The 19,144-nt window shown below is 38.1% G+C and overlaps 1 protein-coding gene across 1 annotated transcript in view; it reads right to left on the reverse strand.

Moving 5' to 3' along the window:
• AKAP6 (A-kinase anchoring protein 6) overlaps positions 1-19,144 on the reverse strand; it is a gene marked incomplete at its 5' end in the record, with an annotated part of 248,277 nt that overhangs the window by 97,314 nt on the left and 131,819 nt on the right. The window contains 2 exons of the mRNA XM_083352382.1: positions 5,303-5,423; positions 18,845-18,993. Of these exons, the coding sequence (XP_083208508.1) occupies positions 5,303-5,423; positions 18,845-18,993 (270 nt within the window). The remainder of the gene's footprint in view (positions 1-5,302; positions 5,424-18,844; positions 18,994-19,144) is intronic.

Here is a 19,144-nt window from a genome sequence, read left to right on the forward strand (position 1 = left end):
TAGAAAAGCAAAGGAATAAGAGACATCATTACTTAATGTAAACTGGATAATTGAGAAATCCAAAGAATAACCTCCAAAATTCAATGTGTGCTTGACTGATCATAGAAAAGCATTTGATGGTGTTGCCAGTCTGGAGAATGTGTTTTCTGAAAATGAAAATCCAGACCATCTTAAACCTATATGTAGATGAGGAATATATAATCCAAATAGTGCATGATTAAATGGCCAAACACTATAGTCTCTGTTTTATATTTTATTTTGGTTTGGCTTCAGTTATATGCTTTATGTTAGATTTTATTATGTCTTTAATATTAAGACGGGAACCAAATCAACAAATCAAGATTTAATACTTTTTGAAAGAAAAATGTCCAAGTTCCCTATTAGGACCACGCAACAATCCAACTTCTAAAGGAAAAATAATGATTTAGAGCAGGGATGTCAAACTAACGGCCCATGGGCCTGATGCGTCATGTGCAGGCCACACTCACCTCGGCTCTGCAAAGGCAAAATCATCATGATACGTCATGATACGTCATGTGACGTGATCGAGTTTGACAGCCGTGATTTAGAGCATTTGGAGTGCACAAACAGCCCCTGCTGGCCCTTCTTTAAAGCAAATACAGTTGCAAGAAAAAGTATGTGAACCCTTTGGGATTATGTGGTTTTTTGCATGAATTGGCCATAAAATGCGCTCTAAACGTCATGTAAGTCACAACAATAGAAAAACACAGTCTCCTTAAAATAATACTACACAAACATTAGCTGTTGTCATGTTTTAATTGAAGATAAGATGGAAACATTCACAGTGCAGGATGGAAAAAGTATGTGAACCTTTGGACTTAATAACTGGTTGACCCTCCTTTGGCAGCAATAACCTCAAGCAAACGTTTCCTGTAGTTGCAGATCAGACCTGCACAACGATCTGGAGTAATTTTGGACCACTCCTCTGCACAAAACTGTTTCAGTGTAGCAATATTCTTGGGATGTCTGGTGTGAATCGCTCTCTTAAGGTCATGCCACAGCATTTCAATCGGGTTGAGGTCAGGACTCTGACTGGGCCACTCCAGAACGTGTATTCTGTTCTGTTGAAGCCATTGTTTTGTTGAATTACTTGTATGCTTTGGGTCATTGTCCTGTTGCATCACCCATCCTCTGCGGAGCTCCAGTGGCAGACAGATGGTCGTATGTTTTCCTGCAAAATGTCCTGATAAACTCTGGAATATATTTTCCCATCAATGACAACAATCCGTCCAGGCCCTGAGGCAGCAAAGCAGCCCCAAACCATGATGCTCCCTCCACCATGTTTTACTTTGGGGATGAGGTTTTGATGTTGCTGTGCTGTGCCATTTTTTCTCCACACATAGTGTTGTGGGTTTTTCCCAGACAACTCAATTTTGGTTTCATCTGTCCATGTTTGAAGTTTGCAAAAGAGCACCTGGATGTTCCACAGCATTACTGGCAAAATATACTGTGGACAGATGAAACCAAAATTGAGTTGTCTGGGAAAAACACACAACACTATGTGTGGAGAAAAAATGGCACAGCACAGCAACATCAAAACCTCATCCCCAAAGTAAAACATGGCGGAGGGAGCATCATGGTTTGGGGCTGCTTTGCTGCCTCAGGGCCTGGACGGATTGTTGTCATTGATGGGAAAATGTATTCCAGAGTTTATCAGGACATTTTGCAGGAAAACGTACGACCATCTGTCCGCCACTGGAGCTCCGCAGAGGATGGGTGATGCAACAGGACAATGACCCAAAGCATACAAGTAATTCAACAAAACAATGGCTTCAACAGAACAGAATACACGTTCTGGAGTGGCCCAGTCAGAGTCCCCGACCTCAACCCGATTGAAATGCTGTGGCATGACCTTAAGAGAGCGATTCACACCAGACATCCCAAGAATATTGCTACACTGAAACAGTTTTGTGCAGAGGAGTGGTCCAAAATTACTCCAGATCGTTGTGCAGGTCTGATCTGCAACTACAGGAAACGTTTGCTTGAGGTTATTGCTGCCAAAGGAGAATCAACCAGTTATTAAGTCCAAAGGTTCACATACTTTTTCCATCCTGCACTGTGAATGTTTCCATCTTATCTTCAATTAAAACATGACAACAGCTAATGTTTGTGTACTATTATTTTAAGGAGACTGTGTTTTTCTATTGTTGTGACTTACATGACGTTTAGAGCGCATTTTATGGCCAATTCATGCAAAAAACCACATAATCCCAAAGGGTTCACATACTTTTTCTTGCAACTGTACATCTTGTTTAAGAGTTGCTAACAGGTGCTATATGAGTACCCTGCATGCTCCAAATTACCTTTTTGTCTTCTAATCATGATTGTAGTGTAGTCCTACTGTTTATAGTATTTTGCAGTGCAATTTAAACTTATTCCTGAACTAAAGGCTGTTATGACTAAAACTGCATGCAGCCTTTTTTTTTTTGCTATCACTGAATATTCATATCAGTCTTCTTCCAGATGTAGCATCATATTCCCAAATCAAATCTTACACTGCTATTTTTAACCGAAAATACTAATCACTCAATATCTGATTATTTTAAGTGTTTGCTGGTATTTGAATATTCTTTAAGTATCTGTGGCATATTTTCTATGAATCTGAGATGGTTTTCATTTCATGTACATCTGACATCTCCATTTTTATAGTCAAAGAATACCCTTTTAAAAATTTCTAGTGTTATTTTACAGACCTAGTATAATTTTTTTTAAACCCGCCCCCCAGATATTTTAGCTTTATTATATTGGAGCAATTTATTTTTATCATTTATCACATACACACTCAAAGTAACTAAATGTCAAGAACATTAAATAACTATCCCAAAGGAATTTGTGGATCAAAAGGGACTGAATAGGAACCTGGCTTATTCTAATACAAGTAATGTATGTGTGCATTTAAGTCAGAATTGTCAGGGTAGTTCCATGATGGCCTATGAAAAGAAGATTCCAGTTGGTATTCCCCCCCACACACACTTCCTTTTGGCTCTTTGAAGCCAGTGTTGACTTGTAATTGCCTGGATTAGTCCCTGTGGTTATCTTGGCAAGATTTTCAGAAGTAGTTTGGCACTGGCTTCTTCCTAGGGCTGAGCGAGTGACTGGCCCAAGGTCACCCAGCTCGCTTTATCCCTAAGACAATACTACACTCCTGGTTTCCCTCCTTCACCATTACACCAAATGTACTCTCCATTACAAGTGATAGTATGCATAATTAGCTTTTGAACAAATTTAGAAACCATGCATGGGGCTAAACTTCATCCTGGGAGTTGTAAATAAGGCTCCCAATGTTTATGGTAGGTGAGTATGCTACACCATTTTTATTCTGTTTCATCTTGATTCTTAGAATATTTTCTTAATATATGAAACTTGAGAAGTACAATCAATAGTATAAAAAAGTACAAAATATAAGTCTACTGTGCATATAACTGCATATAATAGTGTCTGTAGAAATTTTTATATAGTTTATATTCTTAATGTCTTCTTTTAGGTATACATTCAACTGAGCAACTGAACTAAGATGGCTGAAACTCTTTGGGTTGTGGCATATTGGTACTGGTTCATACTGCTTTCTTTCTCAACCAATTATGTTCCTGAGCAAGAGGGGCACTGTGTCATTTGCCCAATGACATCATGATGTACACAATGTCATTTTGACATCAAAGCAGCTTCTACCATGCCTTTGCCCATAGAGGCTTTGTACAACATCATTCACTCACATATCAAACAGTTATAGATAGTGCTGGTCATTAATGTAATGTACTATTGTAATATCATATCTCAGAAAATCTAAGAAAGTTAAGACCATTAACTCAAAAAAGCTTGAATAAACCTTTAAACATAACTAGAAATAGAATTGGAAAAAAATGTTTTCTTCCATCCAATTTTGTCCACTATTCAGTAACTGCCTGGACAACTTCCTGCAACTTTCTTGGCAAGGTTTTTCAGAGGTGATTTGCCATTGCCTCCTTCCTAAGGGTGAAATAAAACAACTGGCCTCATTCACTCAGCTTGCTTTGTGTCTAAGGTAGGACTAGAACTCACAGTTTCTCCATTTGTTGCCTGATCCCTTAACCAGTGCACCAAACTGGCAGCATCTGGTGTACAAACTGGTTAAGTTACTAAGCACTTTTTTAAAAAAAGCAAAACACTTAAAAATGTATTTAATACTCAGTGTTTGTTTATACACTAATAAGCAGCTGGCATAGTAGTTTACCAATTTATTTAAATGTAACTAATTTTCTTCCATTCAAACATTTTGTGCAAAATGTTTCTATACAAATTCCATAGAAAACAGCAAAATAGTTTAAAGCATAATTGATAAATAAAAAAGAAATAACTTGTTTTGAACTTAAATCTATAATTTCTTCTGGAAGAAATTTTTAAAAGCTAAAGGGTGGTTGCTAAACTATATTGTTGTGGATTCTGTGGCTAGTTATTAATTTTGTTCCATTTTTCATGATTTACAGTCTGCTCTTTGAGATATGCCATATGCTTAATGAAACTCAAGGAGGACAAATGTCACAATTAGTCCAATAAAAATTGCCTAAATGAGAAAGATTTACTACATCTTGATCATTTGATACAAAGCCCTAACAAAATCTACATTCCTGACCTTCTGCTTCCACTTCACATTGAACAATATAAAAAGAAAAGTAAAAGTAAAATGGATGGATAATTGGACTTCCTGTATAGTAGCAATAATGAGAAAAGGATCATTTCCCCTGTCTTTTTATCTCTGCATTAAATAATAAGATTCATAATCAATGCACACATTTATAGTTCATGTTCTTTATTCATAACAATCGTGCATTCTTAAAAGGAAAGTATCTGCTTTCAAAGAAGTAACTAACATAAATTCTATTGGAAGAATGCTATATCCTGAAACAATAGGTTCACTATAAAGAATGAAAAGTGATAGAAATTCTGAACATAGTTCCTATGAAAGCACGTTTTCTAAATGCTACAATCATTTTATTTTTCTTCGTATCGTTTCAGTCTGTTTAAGGATGCAGTTTCATCCATTCCAATTCATCCAATGACAAATCTTTGTCCTCCTATAGGATTGTACCAAATGGCATGTGATGAAGGGAACTTTCTTACAATTATGATGTCGGCTCAGGCTTTTCAGCACAGAGGGGATGGAAATGAGGTTGGGGTCAGGGAAGGGAATTCTAATAGACACCATGATGTATACAATGAACACAGAACTATCCTGTGAGAGAAAGACATGTCAAACTCATCCGATCTCCTATAGCTAGGTAAAGGCAGGCACAAAAGCTCTAACCTTGTAAAGATGCAGCTGCTGCTCCTCTGACATCATCAGGTCATGGCTGTCGATCACTATGGATTCCATGTCAATCAGCCAATCCCAAAGCTCCTGGTATTCTGAATCAAAGTCCAAAAGGCTGCAGATAAAGAAAAAGGCATTATGCATAATAGATTAGAACTGTTCAAATCTATATATTAGAATAAGGCTTTCTGGAAAATGCATGTTCTTTTTTGCAGAAAGATTCTTTACTTTAAACAGGAGGGGTGCAACACAAATATAAGCCGTGACCCACATCTCAGCAATTATTCCAGGTTCTGTCAACAAAAGCAGACATATTTCATTCGCTTCAAAAAATGTAAGAAATAAATACAGTGTCTTCACAGTTTTTAAAGTGCCGACGTATTCAGCAAACTTCTCTGTGTGATAATCATGATGAGCATTTATTTGCACCAGAACTATTTTCAGAGAAAAATGACTCAATCCATTTAGCCATCCTTTTGCTGTCCATCTGCCTATCTCTGCAAGTATATTTTCATGCATGAATAGCTAGCATTTCAACACAACACTTTAAGATAGGCTTGAGTGAAGATGGTAAGCCAGTGAGAACCAAGGCCAGATACAGTATTAGACAGGTGTTCCCTACAGACATGTTAGAAACAAAGGTAAGGACAGGAAGTCAAAACAATGAATCCTTGAATAGCCAGCAATCATTAAAATTCAAAGAAGGATCACAACGGATTCCAACAAAATAAATCATTAGAATAAGGAGCTTAAAAGGATTAACATTATTCTCTATTGAAAGCCTAGTGAATAAGTAAAACATCACAATACAAAAAAGGGGAGGAGAAAGGAAAGGAAAGGAAAGGAAAGGAAAGGAAAGGAAAGGAAAGGAAAGGAAAGGAAAGGAAAGGAAAGGAAAGGAAAGGAAGAAGGGGAAGGAGGAGGAGGAGAAAGAAGAGGAGGAGGAGGAAAAGGAGAAGGAGAAAGAAAAGGAGAAGGAAGGAAGGGAAAGGAAAAGAAAAGAAAAGGGGATCAGTATATAGAATATGTGAATTTATAAAGGCCAGCTGAAGGATCCTGAGAAAAGATAAACCTGCTTTTAAAAGTTTTGGGCAAGTGGTATATTCATGCTCCAACATACATTAAAGCATCTTAGGGAAACAAATCCAAAGTACTGTACAATTCTACTGTAAACACTGTGTGGTATACTTTATCAAAACTCATACACTTGGTATATTTGAATTTCATGTGCAATGTCTGTTATACTCTTTGTAGGCCTGAAGAAAACCAATCCAATGGTGCAGCAAGAAGATCCTGAACATAAATATTTGGCATCGATAGACTTGAATTAGATTACGGTAAGCAAAAACCAAAATCAGCAGCCACATAATACTACACTTTGATTACATTTTAAGATTACATTTTTAATAACAGCATAATTATGTCCCTACATGGATACCTAAACATGAAACTTTATATTAGAACTTTCTTCTTTTTTTATTGAAAAGTTTTTCAATACATTTTATCTTTAACAAAACAACCCCTCCCCACCCACCCACCCCCTTCCCAACCCAACCCAACCCTCCCCCCCTCCCCTTCCCCCCCTCCCTGACTTCCCAGAGCTAAATACAAGGTATAAAAGTAAAAACAATCATAAACTACCATATGCTAACAACAATAAACTATTAGGTCTAACGCGCTTTAGCTCTTATAAAATGACTACAAGCAATATAAATATCACATCAATACTTATTCAAATGCTAAATGAAACTTTTTAGTCCCATATTTATTCTGGATGTAATCAATCCATTTTTTCCACTCCACAATATATCGTTGTTGCGAATGGTCTTTCAAATACGCCGAGATCTTTGCCATTTCCGCCAGGTCAGAAACCTTTAGAGTCCATTCTTCTATAGTCGGCAGTTCTTCCTTCTTCCAGTATTGCCCTACTAAAAGTCTTGCTGCTGTAATTAAGTTCAACATCAACTTAATGTCCACAACAGTAGTGTCAGTAATAATGCCCAGTAAAAACAATTGCGGACAAAACTTTATCCTTTTCTTAAATATCTTCTGCATATTCCACCAAATTTTAATCCAAGATGCTTTAAACCTTTTTACAGGTCCACCATATATGAAAATACGTTACGTCTTCACCACCACACCTCCAACATTTAGGCTGGTAATTCAGATACATACTTGCTAAACTTTATATTAGAACTTTCATTCATTCATTTTCATTCATTTTATTAAATTTATATGCCGCCCTTCTCCCTGAGGACTCAGGGCGGCTCACAGCAATAAAAATTAAAAAACATAGAGTAAAAAATTTAAAAGAGAATTAAACAATAAATATGAAATTACAAAACAATTTAACCCAGTAAAAGCCTAATTAAAAATCGTAGTCAGTCCAGGCCCACTTGTTCGAACAACCAGGTCTTCAGGTCACGGCGGAAGGACCGAAGGTCAGGGGCCGTCCGCAGCTCTGGAGGCAACTCATTCCAGAGGGTCGGCGTGCCCACAGAGAAGGCTCTCCCCATGGGGGTCGCCAGCCGGCATTGCCTGGCCAATGGAACCCTGAGGAGGCCGACTCTGTGGGAGCGAACCGGGTGCTGGGAGGTTGACAATGGCAGCAGGTGGTCTCGCAAGTATCCCGGGCCTAAGCCATGCAGGGATTTAAAGGTTATTACCAGCGCCTTAAATCGCAGTCGGAGGGTAACCGGAAGCCAATGCAGCTCGTGCAGGAGTGGTGTAGCATGGGAGTACTGAGATACTCCCATAAGCACCCGTGCGGCTGCATTTTGCACCAGTTGAAGCCTCCGGATGCTCTTTAAGGGCAGCCCCATGTAGAGCATTGCAGTAATCCAGGCGAGAAGTGACGAGGGCATGGGTAACCGTGCATAGGGCATCTCGGTCCAAAAAGGGGCACAAGTGGCTCACTAGGCAAACCTGTGCGAAGGCCCCCCTGGTCACGGCCGTTAGATGATCTTCCAAATTAAGCTGTGAATCCAGGAGGACACCCAAGTTGCGAGCCCTTTCTGAGGGGGGGGCAATACCTCTCCCCCATCGAAAGAGAAGGAACTTGTTGGACAATACGAGATGCCGGTATCCACAGCCACTCGGTCCTGGAGGGGTTAAGCCTGAGCCTGTTCCTTCCCATCCAGACCCACACCGCCTCCAGGCACTGGGACATCACGTCAAGGACATCACTGGGTTGGCTTGGGGTGGAGATGAACAACTGGGTATCACCTGCATATTGGTGATACCTCACCCCAAAGCCACGGATGATCTCACCCAGTGGCTTCATATAGATGTTAAACAGGAGGGGGGAGAGAACTGACCCCTGAGGCACCCCACAAGTGAGGGGCCTCGGGGTAGATCTCTGTCCCCCTGCCAATACAAACTGCGAACGGCCTGAGAGGTAGGAGGAGAACCACTGTAAAACAGTGCCTCCCACTCCCAACCCCTCGAGCCGTCGCAGCAGGATACCGTGGTCGATGGTATCAAAAGCTGCTGAGAGGTCAAGTAGGACCAGGACAGAGGAACAGCCCCGTCCCGGGCCCGCCAGAGATCATCCACCAGTGCGACCAATGCCATTTCCATGCTGTAGCCGGGTCTGAAACCAGACTGGTACAGGTCCAGATAGTCTGCTTCATCCAGGAATTGTGGGAGCTGACGCACCACAACACTCTCAACAACCTTCGCTACAAAGCGAAGGTTGGAGACAGGACGGTAGTTATTCAAAGAGGCCGGGTCCAGAGCAGGCTTCTTTTAAGGCAGAGGGGAAGACACCCTCCATCAAAGAAGCATTAACAACTGCCTGGAGCCAGCCCCCTGTCACCTCCCAGGCGGCCAAAACCAACCAGGAGGGACATGGATCCAGTAAAAAGTCGTAGTGCTCAGTCTACGCATGATCCTGTCCACATCATCCAGAGTCACAGGGTCAAACTCACCCCAAATGGTATGACCAAGACCTGCCCTCTCCACTCCACCGGATTCCACCCAGTCGGAGTCCAAGCCAATCCGGATCTGAGCGATTTTGTCCTGCAGATACTGTACAAATTCCTCAGCCCTAGCCTGCAAGGGGTCATCCCTCGGTCCCTGATTAAACAGGGAGCGGGTCACTCTAAACAGGGCAGCTGGGTGGTTATCTGTGAATGCAATGAGAGCAGAAAAGTAAACATGCTTTGCTGCTTCCATCGCCACTAGGTAAGACTTAAGATAAGTTCTTAGCTGTGTTCAATCAGATTCAGATCCTCTGGACCTCCAACAGCTCTCTAGGCATCTTTTCCGGCACTTCATCTCCCGGAGTTCCTCGGTAAACCAGGGGGCCACCCAGGGTCTGCGCCGGGTCAGAGGCCGCAAAGGCACAACTCGATCCAAGGCCCCAGCAGCCGCCCTCTCCCAGGCTTCGACTAGGGCCTCGGCAGATAATACAAAGGCAACCCTATCAGTGTATTCCTCTTAATTGTACGAAAAACCTCGCTGCATCAGACTATTTCTCTCTACTCCCATCATGGTGCGACAAACTTTCACATGCAGGGTATGACAGCAAAACTCCTTTCAATCCACAGTCCCGGACACTGTCAGTGCTTCACACCTGCCATGGCAATACATCTTGACTGTCCAGACACTTTTACCCCATACTCAACAGCAGAAGCTTACAGAAACAGCACGAGTAGATTAATTATTTCGTTGTAAACAAGAAATCTCATATATACAATATGGGTAGTTTTTGTTGTAAACAAAATATCTCATGCATATATTCTGCTCCTGAGTATGGAGTAAAAGTGTCTGAACAGATAAGATTTATTGCCATGGCAGGTGTGAAATCTGATACAGCACAAATACACAGACACACAAACACAATTTGCAAACTGAAGAACACAGAAATCAAGATAGATGCAAATACAGATACATAGCACCTAGAGTTTGTTTGTTTGTTTGTTTAAAGACTTGTATGTACATCTTATGTACCATGACCAGGGTTGCTCATAAACCAAAACAAAAATACGCAGCACCCTAAATGTAACACACTCCCACATTCAACAGTTCTATGCTCAAGCCTATTTAAATTCTAGAATATCTCCATCCTTTTCAAGTTACTGTCACAAAAACTGGCTATTTATTTTTCAGATACTGAATACCACTGGACATATCTGTGATTATTGTACCACAATTCTTAATGCAGAAATGACATATTAATATCTGTGCCTTAGAGAATGTTGCACATAAAAATGTACTTATTAGGGATAAAATGTACAAAATGCCTACACAGAAAAAGAGTCATTAAATGCAAATATTATGCATTAAAATATCAACAGGTTTATGTAGTTATAGAGAGGGTTGTATATATGTGAAACTGATACAGGCTGAATATAAACTGATTTGGCCTTCATATCTCAAACTTTTATGTGATTACAGTGTTGTGAGAAAGTGCCCCTCATCTCTTTATATTTGTTGAAATTAACTTTGGCTCATGACAAATATGTGACATGCTGAGTTTTTGTTCCACCAATATCACGAATTCAAAGAAGATATTGTGTGCATTTTATCACAAACATCAGCTCTTGGTGAGAATTAGATCTAGGATAATTACCCATTCCATTTTTGGGTTGATGAAATTATTGAAAAATAAATCAAGCAAAATCTGATATCACAGTTCTTGAATTTTTCCCATTGCTATTACGTAAGCCAGCTCTGAAAACTTAATAATGTGATATTAGAAAGTAATACACAAGATTTCTGCAAAACATTGCCACAATGTAACTTCAATATGGCTTTAAATGTTATTGGGTGGGTGATGATTCTCAGGGTAATGTTCTATTTTATAAAGCTGTAAAGTATTATTATTATTTTATTTGATATGTAGATTAAATGTAAATATTTAAAACAAGTGGCATATTTATTTCTTGAATTTATTATTCCTTAAATTCAATGAAACCGTTACTTTTATTTATTGGGGACGTGGGACTAAGTTTTTTTTTATAATTTTATGGAGCCACAATAGCATAAAATTTGAAATGTTCCTGTACTCAATATGCGGTGTCATCTGATACTTTATTATACACCGCAAAATATTTAATTTAATGTCTATTTATTAAGTATGCAAAATTCTCCTCATCATACTTCTATCAGTTCTTGGGAAACCAATCCAAAAACCTGTAATCAAGGAAACATAGTCTATGACCAAGTCCATGGGTCAAGGAATTACATTGTACCTAATAATAGTATCTTCAAAATTAATCATTATTTTTAATCTTTGTCTTTTTGCATAGACCATGTGAAAAACGGCACCTGTATTCCAGGGTTCTTTATTAAGCCAAATCCCCCTCCCAGATTCCTTCCCAGCCCACACATTTGACATATATTATACATTATTACCATGCCTACGGTGACTCCCTGAAAAAATGTAATATGTCACACCCAGTCTCCAAAGTTTTCCTATCTTTGTGCTAATATCTCCAGGAGGACAGGAAAAAGCTCCTGTTTGAAATCCTGATGATCCATTGCCAATTAGTATAAATAGGAATGCAAAATGCATGTCTTTCTAGATTACAAGTCTCAGAACCCACTACATGGAGCAGAGTTCAGCAATGTATGGAATACTACCTTTGATGTAGACAATACTGAGCAGGACAGATTGGTATTCTGATTTCATACAGGTCAACTTCCTCTGTTGTTAAAATAACTGCAACATGGACATCCTAGTATGCTACAAAATATGAATATAAAGTCATTTAGTTTCTTTGTATGTATTGAAAAATTAAGTCATAAGGAATAAATTGTAACTTCATGGATAGATAATCATAAATGCAGTGTTGCACACCTAATCCTTTGAATGCAAACATATTTATTAAGGTGTAGGCATTAATTCATAATATAAAATGAAAATTCATGAGTCTTTCTCATAAGAAAATAATATTGTGAGTACCATTAATAAACAAAAAATGAAATTAGTTTAATATTTTATCTAATTCTGATATTTTTGGTTTTTCCCCCCTGTAGGACAGACCCTATTCAAAGCCTTTTTCTTCTGACAAGACAAGCCATTCTATCCCTAAATACTGTTCATACATTGGCTACTAGTCTCTTTTAGTTACTCATTCATTCTCATGATACCTGTTCCTTCAGGTTTACCCTTGCCTGCAAGTCCTGATTCTCCTCCTTCCTTCCTGCAAGAGGTTGGAAAAGGTCTTCTTTCCTTGTCTCTTCTGGTGCTACATGTACGATTTGGGAGATGTTCCAGAGGGCAGGGGGCATGGAAGAGAAGAGGTGCTACTTCCATCCCACAAAATGATATTTAATTGAGGGGACCTGGAGTACACTCACTCTACCTGAATGAACGAAGAATGTGGAAATTATTGGAGATAGGCAGTCATGCAAAGGATCAGCCTCATTGAAGGGCTTGATATATGAGGACCAGCGCTTTCAATTGTACCTGGAAGCTAAATTGGTAGCTTGCATAGCAGTGATGACAGATGGGCATAACAAGAAGTCCTTGTTACTGCTTACATTGCTGTGTTTTGGACCAGTTAGCAGCTGCCTTAAATAAAATATACAAGAAAAATATGTTTTCATAGAAGTTGTTCTTAGCATTCTCCCAGGGAACAAGGCCAATTAATCAGCAATATGGAGCCTCCATTCAAATGTACATACACATCCCTCATTAGAGTCTGCTCATCTACTGGTCTGTTTTTTATCAAACCACTCCCACCTGAAGCTCAGCTCTCTGCTATTGGATCCTTATCACATGCTTCTGCTTAGGCTTGCATGGCTAAACTTCAGAGTCAGTGGGTGCAGGCAAGGAGTCCCCGGGGAGATTGGTAGTCTGTTTCAGCTAGAGTGGCTTCATTGGAATCACCTACTCTGACATTATTGCCCTCAGATACCCCAGCCTCCACTTCCTTCCCCTACTCTACATCTAAAGATAAGCCCAACAGGCCATGGCAATCATGCCATCTGCCTTTATATGTGGCTGGGAGTCAGGTGGCATATACATTTGTTTAATAATTATTATCATTCTCATAACTGTTTACAAAAAATATTCTGAGGATTGCCTGGATACTGTATATGTTAATGAAAGATGCTTCAATTTCTATCAGAGGTGTAGGTATTAATTTTCCAGATTTATACAAATAAATTGTTTTAACATTAATGAATTGTAAACTTTGCTTGAAAGTCAGTTTCATGTAGTAGTCATTATCTCTCAGCCCTAGAATGAAAAAGCTCTCTCTCTCTCTTTCTCTCTATCTTAATTTTTTGCATCACCCCATCCCAATTTTCCTACAGATTTCTCATGCTATGCAATTCTACCTAAAATGGCTTTGAATATATTAAAACATACTTCTCAAATTCCAAAGTATTCAAGCATAGAATGAGTTTCTTTTCTAGGATTAAATCCTAAAATCAGACTCAAGTCCATATTGATGGGCTGTAGTTGTTCATCATAGTATCTCATGGATGAGCAGAAATTATCACTGAACTAATTTGCATCACATATCTAATCAGTATTTCTGGCAGAGTGCCTACTCCACAACCTGATAAGACCAGCTGGAACAAATTCATTTATGTTCTTTGTAGTAGAGTATTATCAACTAATATGACTTTTCTATTTTTCTTCTTGCATCCTCTCTAATCTTTAGGAATTTATCTTCTTGGCTCTGCTGCTCAGCAGTTTTGCTTTTTATTCCCCAAATAAAGTTTGAAAGTGGTTTATTCATTCCAGCAGCGCAGAATTTAAAAATAACTTGAAAATTTTAGTTCTACCCAGACATTTATATTCAGAAATAAGCCTCATTATAAATGGCATACAGCCAGAATATGTGAAAGGATGCTTCGTTGTATGTATGTGTGTATATTTGTGTACCCAAATCTATGAGTATGTATAAAATACAGTATATGCATATATTTGTTTCTACGGTGGAACTAGAACTTACAATTTCCTTGTTTCTGACATGATGTTTTAACCACTACACCAAACTGAGTCATATTGGCCTATAATTTATTATTATTAAAATATAATTTGTGAAAAAACCTTCCACCATGAATAATTAGTTTGGTCAATATATAAAGCAGGTCTGCAGTGATGGACCTCTCTAAGTGAACTAGATTAACATTCTTTTTATCTTATTTACAGCTGTATTCTGTTTTAGTTTTCTTTTGATTTGATTGTGTTCAGAAACATTCTCACTTTCTGAGTGAACTAACAAATTACCACTTTGATATATAATGCTAAAAATGTTGACGATGCACCTCCACATAGCTCTGAATGTATGCATCTGGTTACTGAATTAAAAAATAATCACCAAAAGTCATATGGTGGACCAAGAGCCTTGGTGGAGCAGTGGGCTGATGCCTCCTTAAGTAACACCAGCTGCCTGCAATTAGTGCAGGTTCGAGTCCCACCAGGCTCAAGGTTGACTCAGCCTTCCATCCTTCCGAGGTAGGTAAAATGAGGACCCAGATTGTTGGGGGCAATTAAGCTGACTTTGTAATAATGCCGCTTGGTGTGTGTGTGAAAGCCCTAACAAGCAGGCATATACATAGAATGAAGGCTACTGCTAAGCTTGCAAGCCACCCTGAGTCTTCGGAGAAGGGCGGGATATAAATGGAATTAAAATAAATAAATAAATAAATATGGCAATATGATCTTATATTTCTTTGGAACTGTACATTATTGTAGCATGTGGCTTTTATTAGCTAAGTACAGACAAATAAGGAAACATGCATTACCTTTCAAACTCTGCCTAGGGTTTTGTTTTATTTTGTTGTTTTGTTGTTGTTTTTTGCAGTTATAACATGAAGCAGTGAAATCAGCGCAAGCATTATAATGATGTCTTGGTGCACCATGTTAAACTGTCAACATTAGCTATCAGCAATAGTTTGAGTAAAAATACTATTAAGAGCAGTCCGTGAATGGAGTTCCATGGTGAAATTATATCTAATCTAATCTAATCTAATCTAATCTAATCTAATCTAATCTAATCTAATCTAATCTAATCTAATCTAATCTGACCATTTATGGTTTTTTTGTGTCATCTTCCAAGACTCTGACCTCAGAATGAAATCTGATTTCTCACCTCTTTGTTGGTTTCCAGAACTGTCTATTTCTAAGGATATAAAATCCTAGTTTAAACACTACAGCACCCAGAGAGAGACCCAGCACATAATTCAAGGTAAGCAATGTTATGCAAACAAACAAACAAAAAAAACCCAGTAAGAAGTAGTAAATCAAATTAAAGGCACCAGCTAAAAAAAAGAAAAAGAAATCTGAATTTAGTTCATGCCAGCTGCATTTACTATATCTCTCCACATGTTTCTATCCTTGCAAAGCCTTCTTGCTTCTACTATATTAATACACCACTTCACACATCATATTTTGTTCTTTTAAGTTTCTCATTCAGCACTTATTCATTCTTGATCTGATCTCTTCTTTTACCAGGCACATGTTTTAAGCTTTCCATTCCCATTACATCCAATTTATCTTTATGATTCTGCTAACATATCCACCTCTCACTTTCATACATCCAAATGGGCAGAAACATATTCTTACACATAGCTATTTTAGCTTTTGGTCACAAATATTCATCACAACAGACTACATATTACCCATTATCTTTCTACTGACATTTATACACCTCAAATTTCTCCATCTTTTTCCCCAGTCTTGGTGAACATTTTACTAAGATTCATAAATTCATCTACCAACTCTAATTTCTTACCTTGCAATCATTCATTCTATTTTATTTGGTCTGATACACAACTGTTCAGATTCATGATCCTTATTGCATCATACAATCTAATTAACATTTACTGTAAATTAATTTGATCTTAGCCAATAACAGATCATCTGCATATAAAAATGCAGACATATTACTACATATGTAATGTATTGCTGTTATTACAAACATTTCTATTACATTTATCAATAAATACATTAAAGACCAAGGATATCTCATTTTATTGTCTGCTCACTGTTGAATCATTCACTGAGATTTCCATTTATTCTCATGCCAGGTTTATTCCCATCATATATCAATCTTAGTGCATCAGCAATCTCCCTTTGATTTCAGATATGTGCAAAACAACCTATTATTCAAGCCTACTCACTTTATCATAAACTTGTCTAAATCAACATACATTAAATTTTCTTTCTTTTATTCATTCATTTCATCATGACTTTCTGAAGAGGAAAAATCTTGTTTGTACAGTCCTGTTTATATAACAACACATTGTACTTCCCAAAGTTGGCTCTCTGCTACCTGTTCTATACTTCAAATAACTACTGAAGCATATTGAAGAAACCAATATCCCTAAAGTTTACTTTTGGAACTTTTGGAACTTTTTCCCTTCGTGTAAGGAAACAATAATAGCATTTTTGAATCTTTAGGCATAGATAGGATTTTCATACACACGTTACACAAGTTGCACAGCCATTCCATGAAAATGTACTTTTATGCACATCAAATTACTGTAAGTAAAAGGTACGTGCATACACTGCCAATAAAAGTATAATTCAATAATAATAACAACAACAATAACAATAATAATTGCTTCTGCAAGAAGTGCACACAGACTGACTATAAAAAATGGGATGACAAAGTAGCAACAACGGTGCAAGAAATATTATTTGCCAGCAAACAAGAACAGGTGGGACTACTAAACAGACAAAGTAATAGAAAATGAAGAAGTTAAAGTGGTCTGGGCCTCTAGATTTCAAACAGACAAGCAGCTGCCATATAACACCTTAGACTTAATAATTGTCGATAAGAAAGATAAAAAAGTCTGGATAATGGGTGTGGCAGTGCCTGAAGACAGCTGCATAGAGGACAAAGAACTGGAGAAAATCACAAAATAAAAAGATCTGCAAATAGAAGTAGAACTACCATTGCAACAGAAAGCAAAGATAGTAACAATAGTAAGAGGGGTCTTAGGTGCAAGCCAAAATGTTTGGAGTACCACTTGAATACCATCAACACTGACAAAATCACCATCATTCAATTACAAAAGACAGCTTTATTTGGAACAACTTGCATCATGCGACAATAGATGTCCATGTTGGAAGTGAATAACTTTGCTACATGGGTAGTTTTAACCATAACTTACTTATATTGGATTTATTTCCAACATGGATATTATACATGTTTTTGGGTGCCTTTAAAATGTGCAAGTGAGGTTGCAACTGACAAAAAGGAGCAAATGACTTCTAGCATACACATACACACTACACTAAAGGCACTAATATATTAAAATATCATATACATACCTTGCCATATGTACATATTCATACACATACATTTGAAAGAGGAGGGGGGGCAACAACTCTGTTAAAAAGCAGGTCACTGTCCAATATAGTACAGTACAGTAATGTAGATGTAAAGAACCTCAGCAGACCTAGAATAAGTGAACTGCGTATGGGAAATATTAAGTCTGTCCTATAACACAATGCCTTGGTGGAGCAGTGGGCTAATGCCTCCTTAAGTAACATCAGCTGCCTGCAATTAGTGCAGGTTCGCATCCCACCAGGCTCAAGGTTGACTCAGCCTTCCATCCTTCCGAGGTAGGTAAAATGAGGACCCAGATTGTTGGGGGCAATTAAGCTGACTTTGTAATAATGCCGCTTGGGGTGTGTGTGTGTGAAAGCCCTAACAAGCAGGCATATACATAGAATGAAGGCTACTGCTAAGCTTGTAAGCCGCCCTGAGTCTTCGGAGAAGGGCAGGATATAAATGTAATTAAAATAAAATAAATAAAATAAATATACTTTCTATTTTCCATTACATTATATCCATTTTATTTGGAGGCAGCAGAGCTGAATTTAAAAGCTACATTTTGCTACATATATTAGGAGGTCCTGATTATGTAGTGAGTTCTATTTTGTCTATAATTAATCCCATTTTGCTTCAAAGCCATTGGCCCAGAGGTCACCAGCACTGCATTGCAACTAGCAGCAGTGATTATTACAATTAATTACCAGGTTATATCAGGTAATCTTTGAAATGCCTGAACTGTCAATTTTGCAGGGACATTAGATTGACCATAGCTGGGGGGGGGGGAAGTCTGTGAAAGATAGATATTTAGGTTGATGCTGGGAAAAATGCTAGATTTCATTTAATTTTGCACTCATTTTTTTGTACAAATGGTGCAGAACAAATAAAATACAAGCATAAAAATACAAATCAATGCATTCCAGGATGAAACCTTTAAACAAACTTGGTCAGCTGTAATTAGTTTGCCCAGTCAGTGAACAAATAAGTTTGGGAAATGAGTTGCAGCAGACTGATGTTCTACAGTACACACACACACATGCGCACACACATGCGGGGGGAGAGAAAAAGAGAGAGAGAGAGAGAGAGAAAGAAAGAAAAGAGAGAGAGAGAGAGAGAGAGAGAGAGAGAGAGAGAGAGAGAGAGAGAGAGAGAGAATGATGGATTCCCTGTCTTTTGGCTTAGTAAGAAAAATCTTTCTGGCTAACATAGAAGTGGGGAAGAGAAGTTTTTTAAAAAAAAGAAGATACAGATCACTGAGAATAAAACAACAAAAAGAATAGCTCCCTACCCATTACTTCCCACTGTGTGAACTTTTGACATATCCGCAAATTCTTCCTTTCGATTGCTGCTGCTGTTGTACTGCTCACTGTATAGCTTTAAGGACATCTGTTCAACAGCATCTCTTTGTGCTTCCAGAAAGCATAGCTGAACCTCTGCCTAGAAAAAGGAAACAATAAGGAATGAAACCTTGTTTTTAATTCATAACAAATGCTTATATAAAGTTGCCGGTTTGAGATTAAATGAATATATTCACAGTGATATTAAGCGTGATTGTAATAATTATTGTATTGATTTTTAATGACCCTTT

This window comes from Vipera ursinii (assembly GCF_947247035.1).
Source record: "Vipera ursinii genome assembly, chromosome: 1".
In the NCBI taxonomy this organism is placed as follows: Eukaryota; Metazoa; Chordata; class Lepidosauria; order Squamata; family Viperidae; genus Vipera; species Vipera ursinii.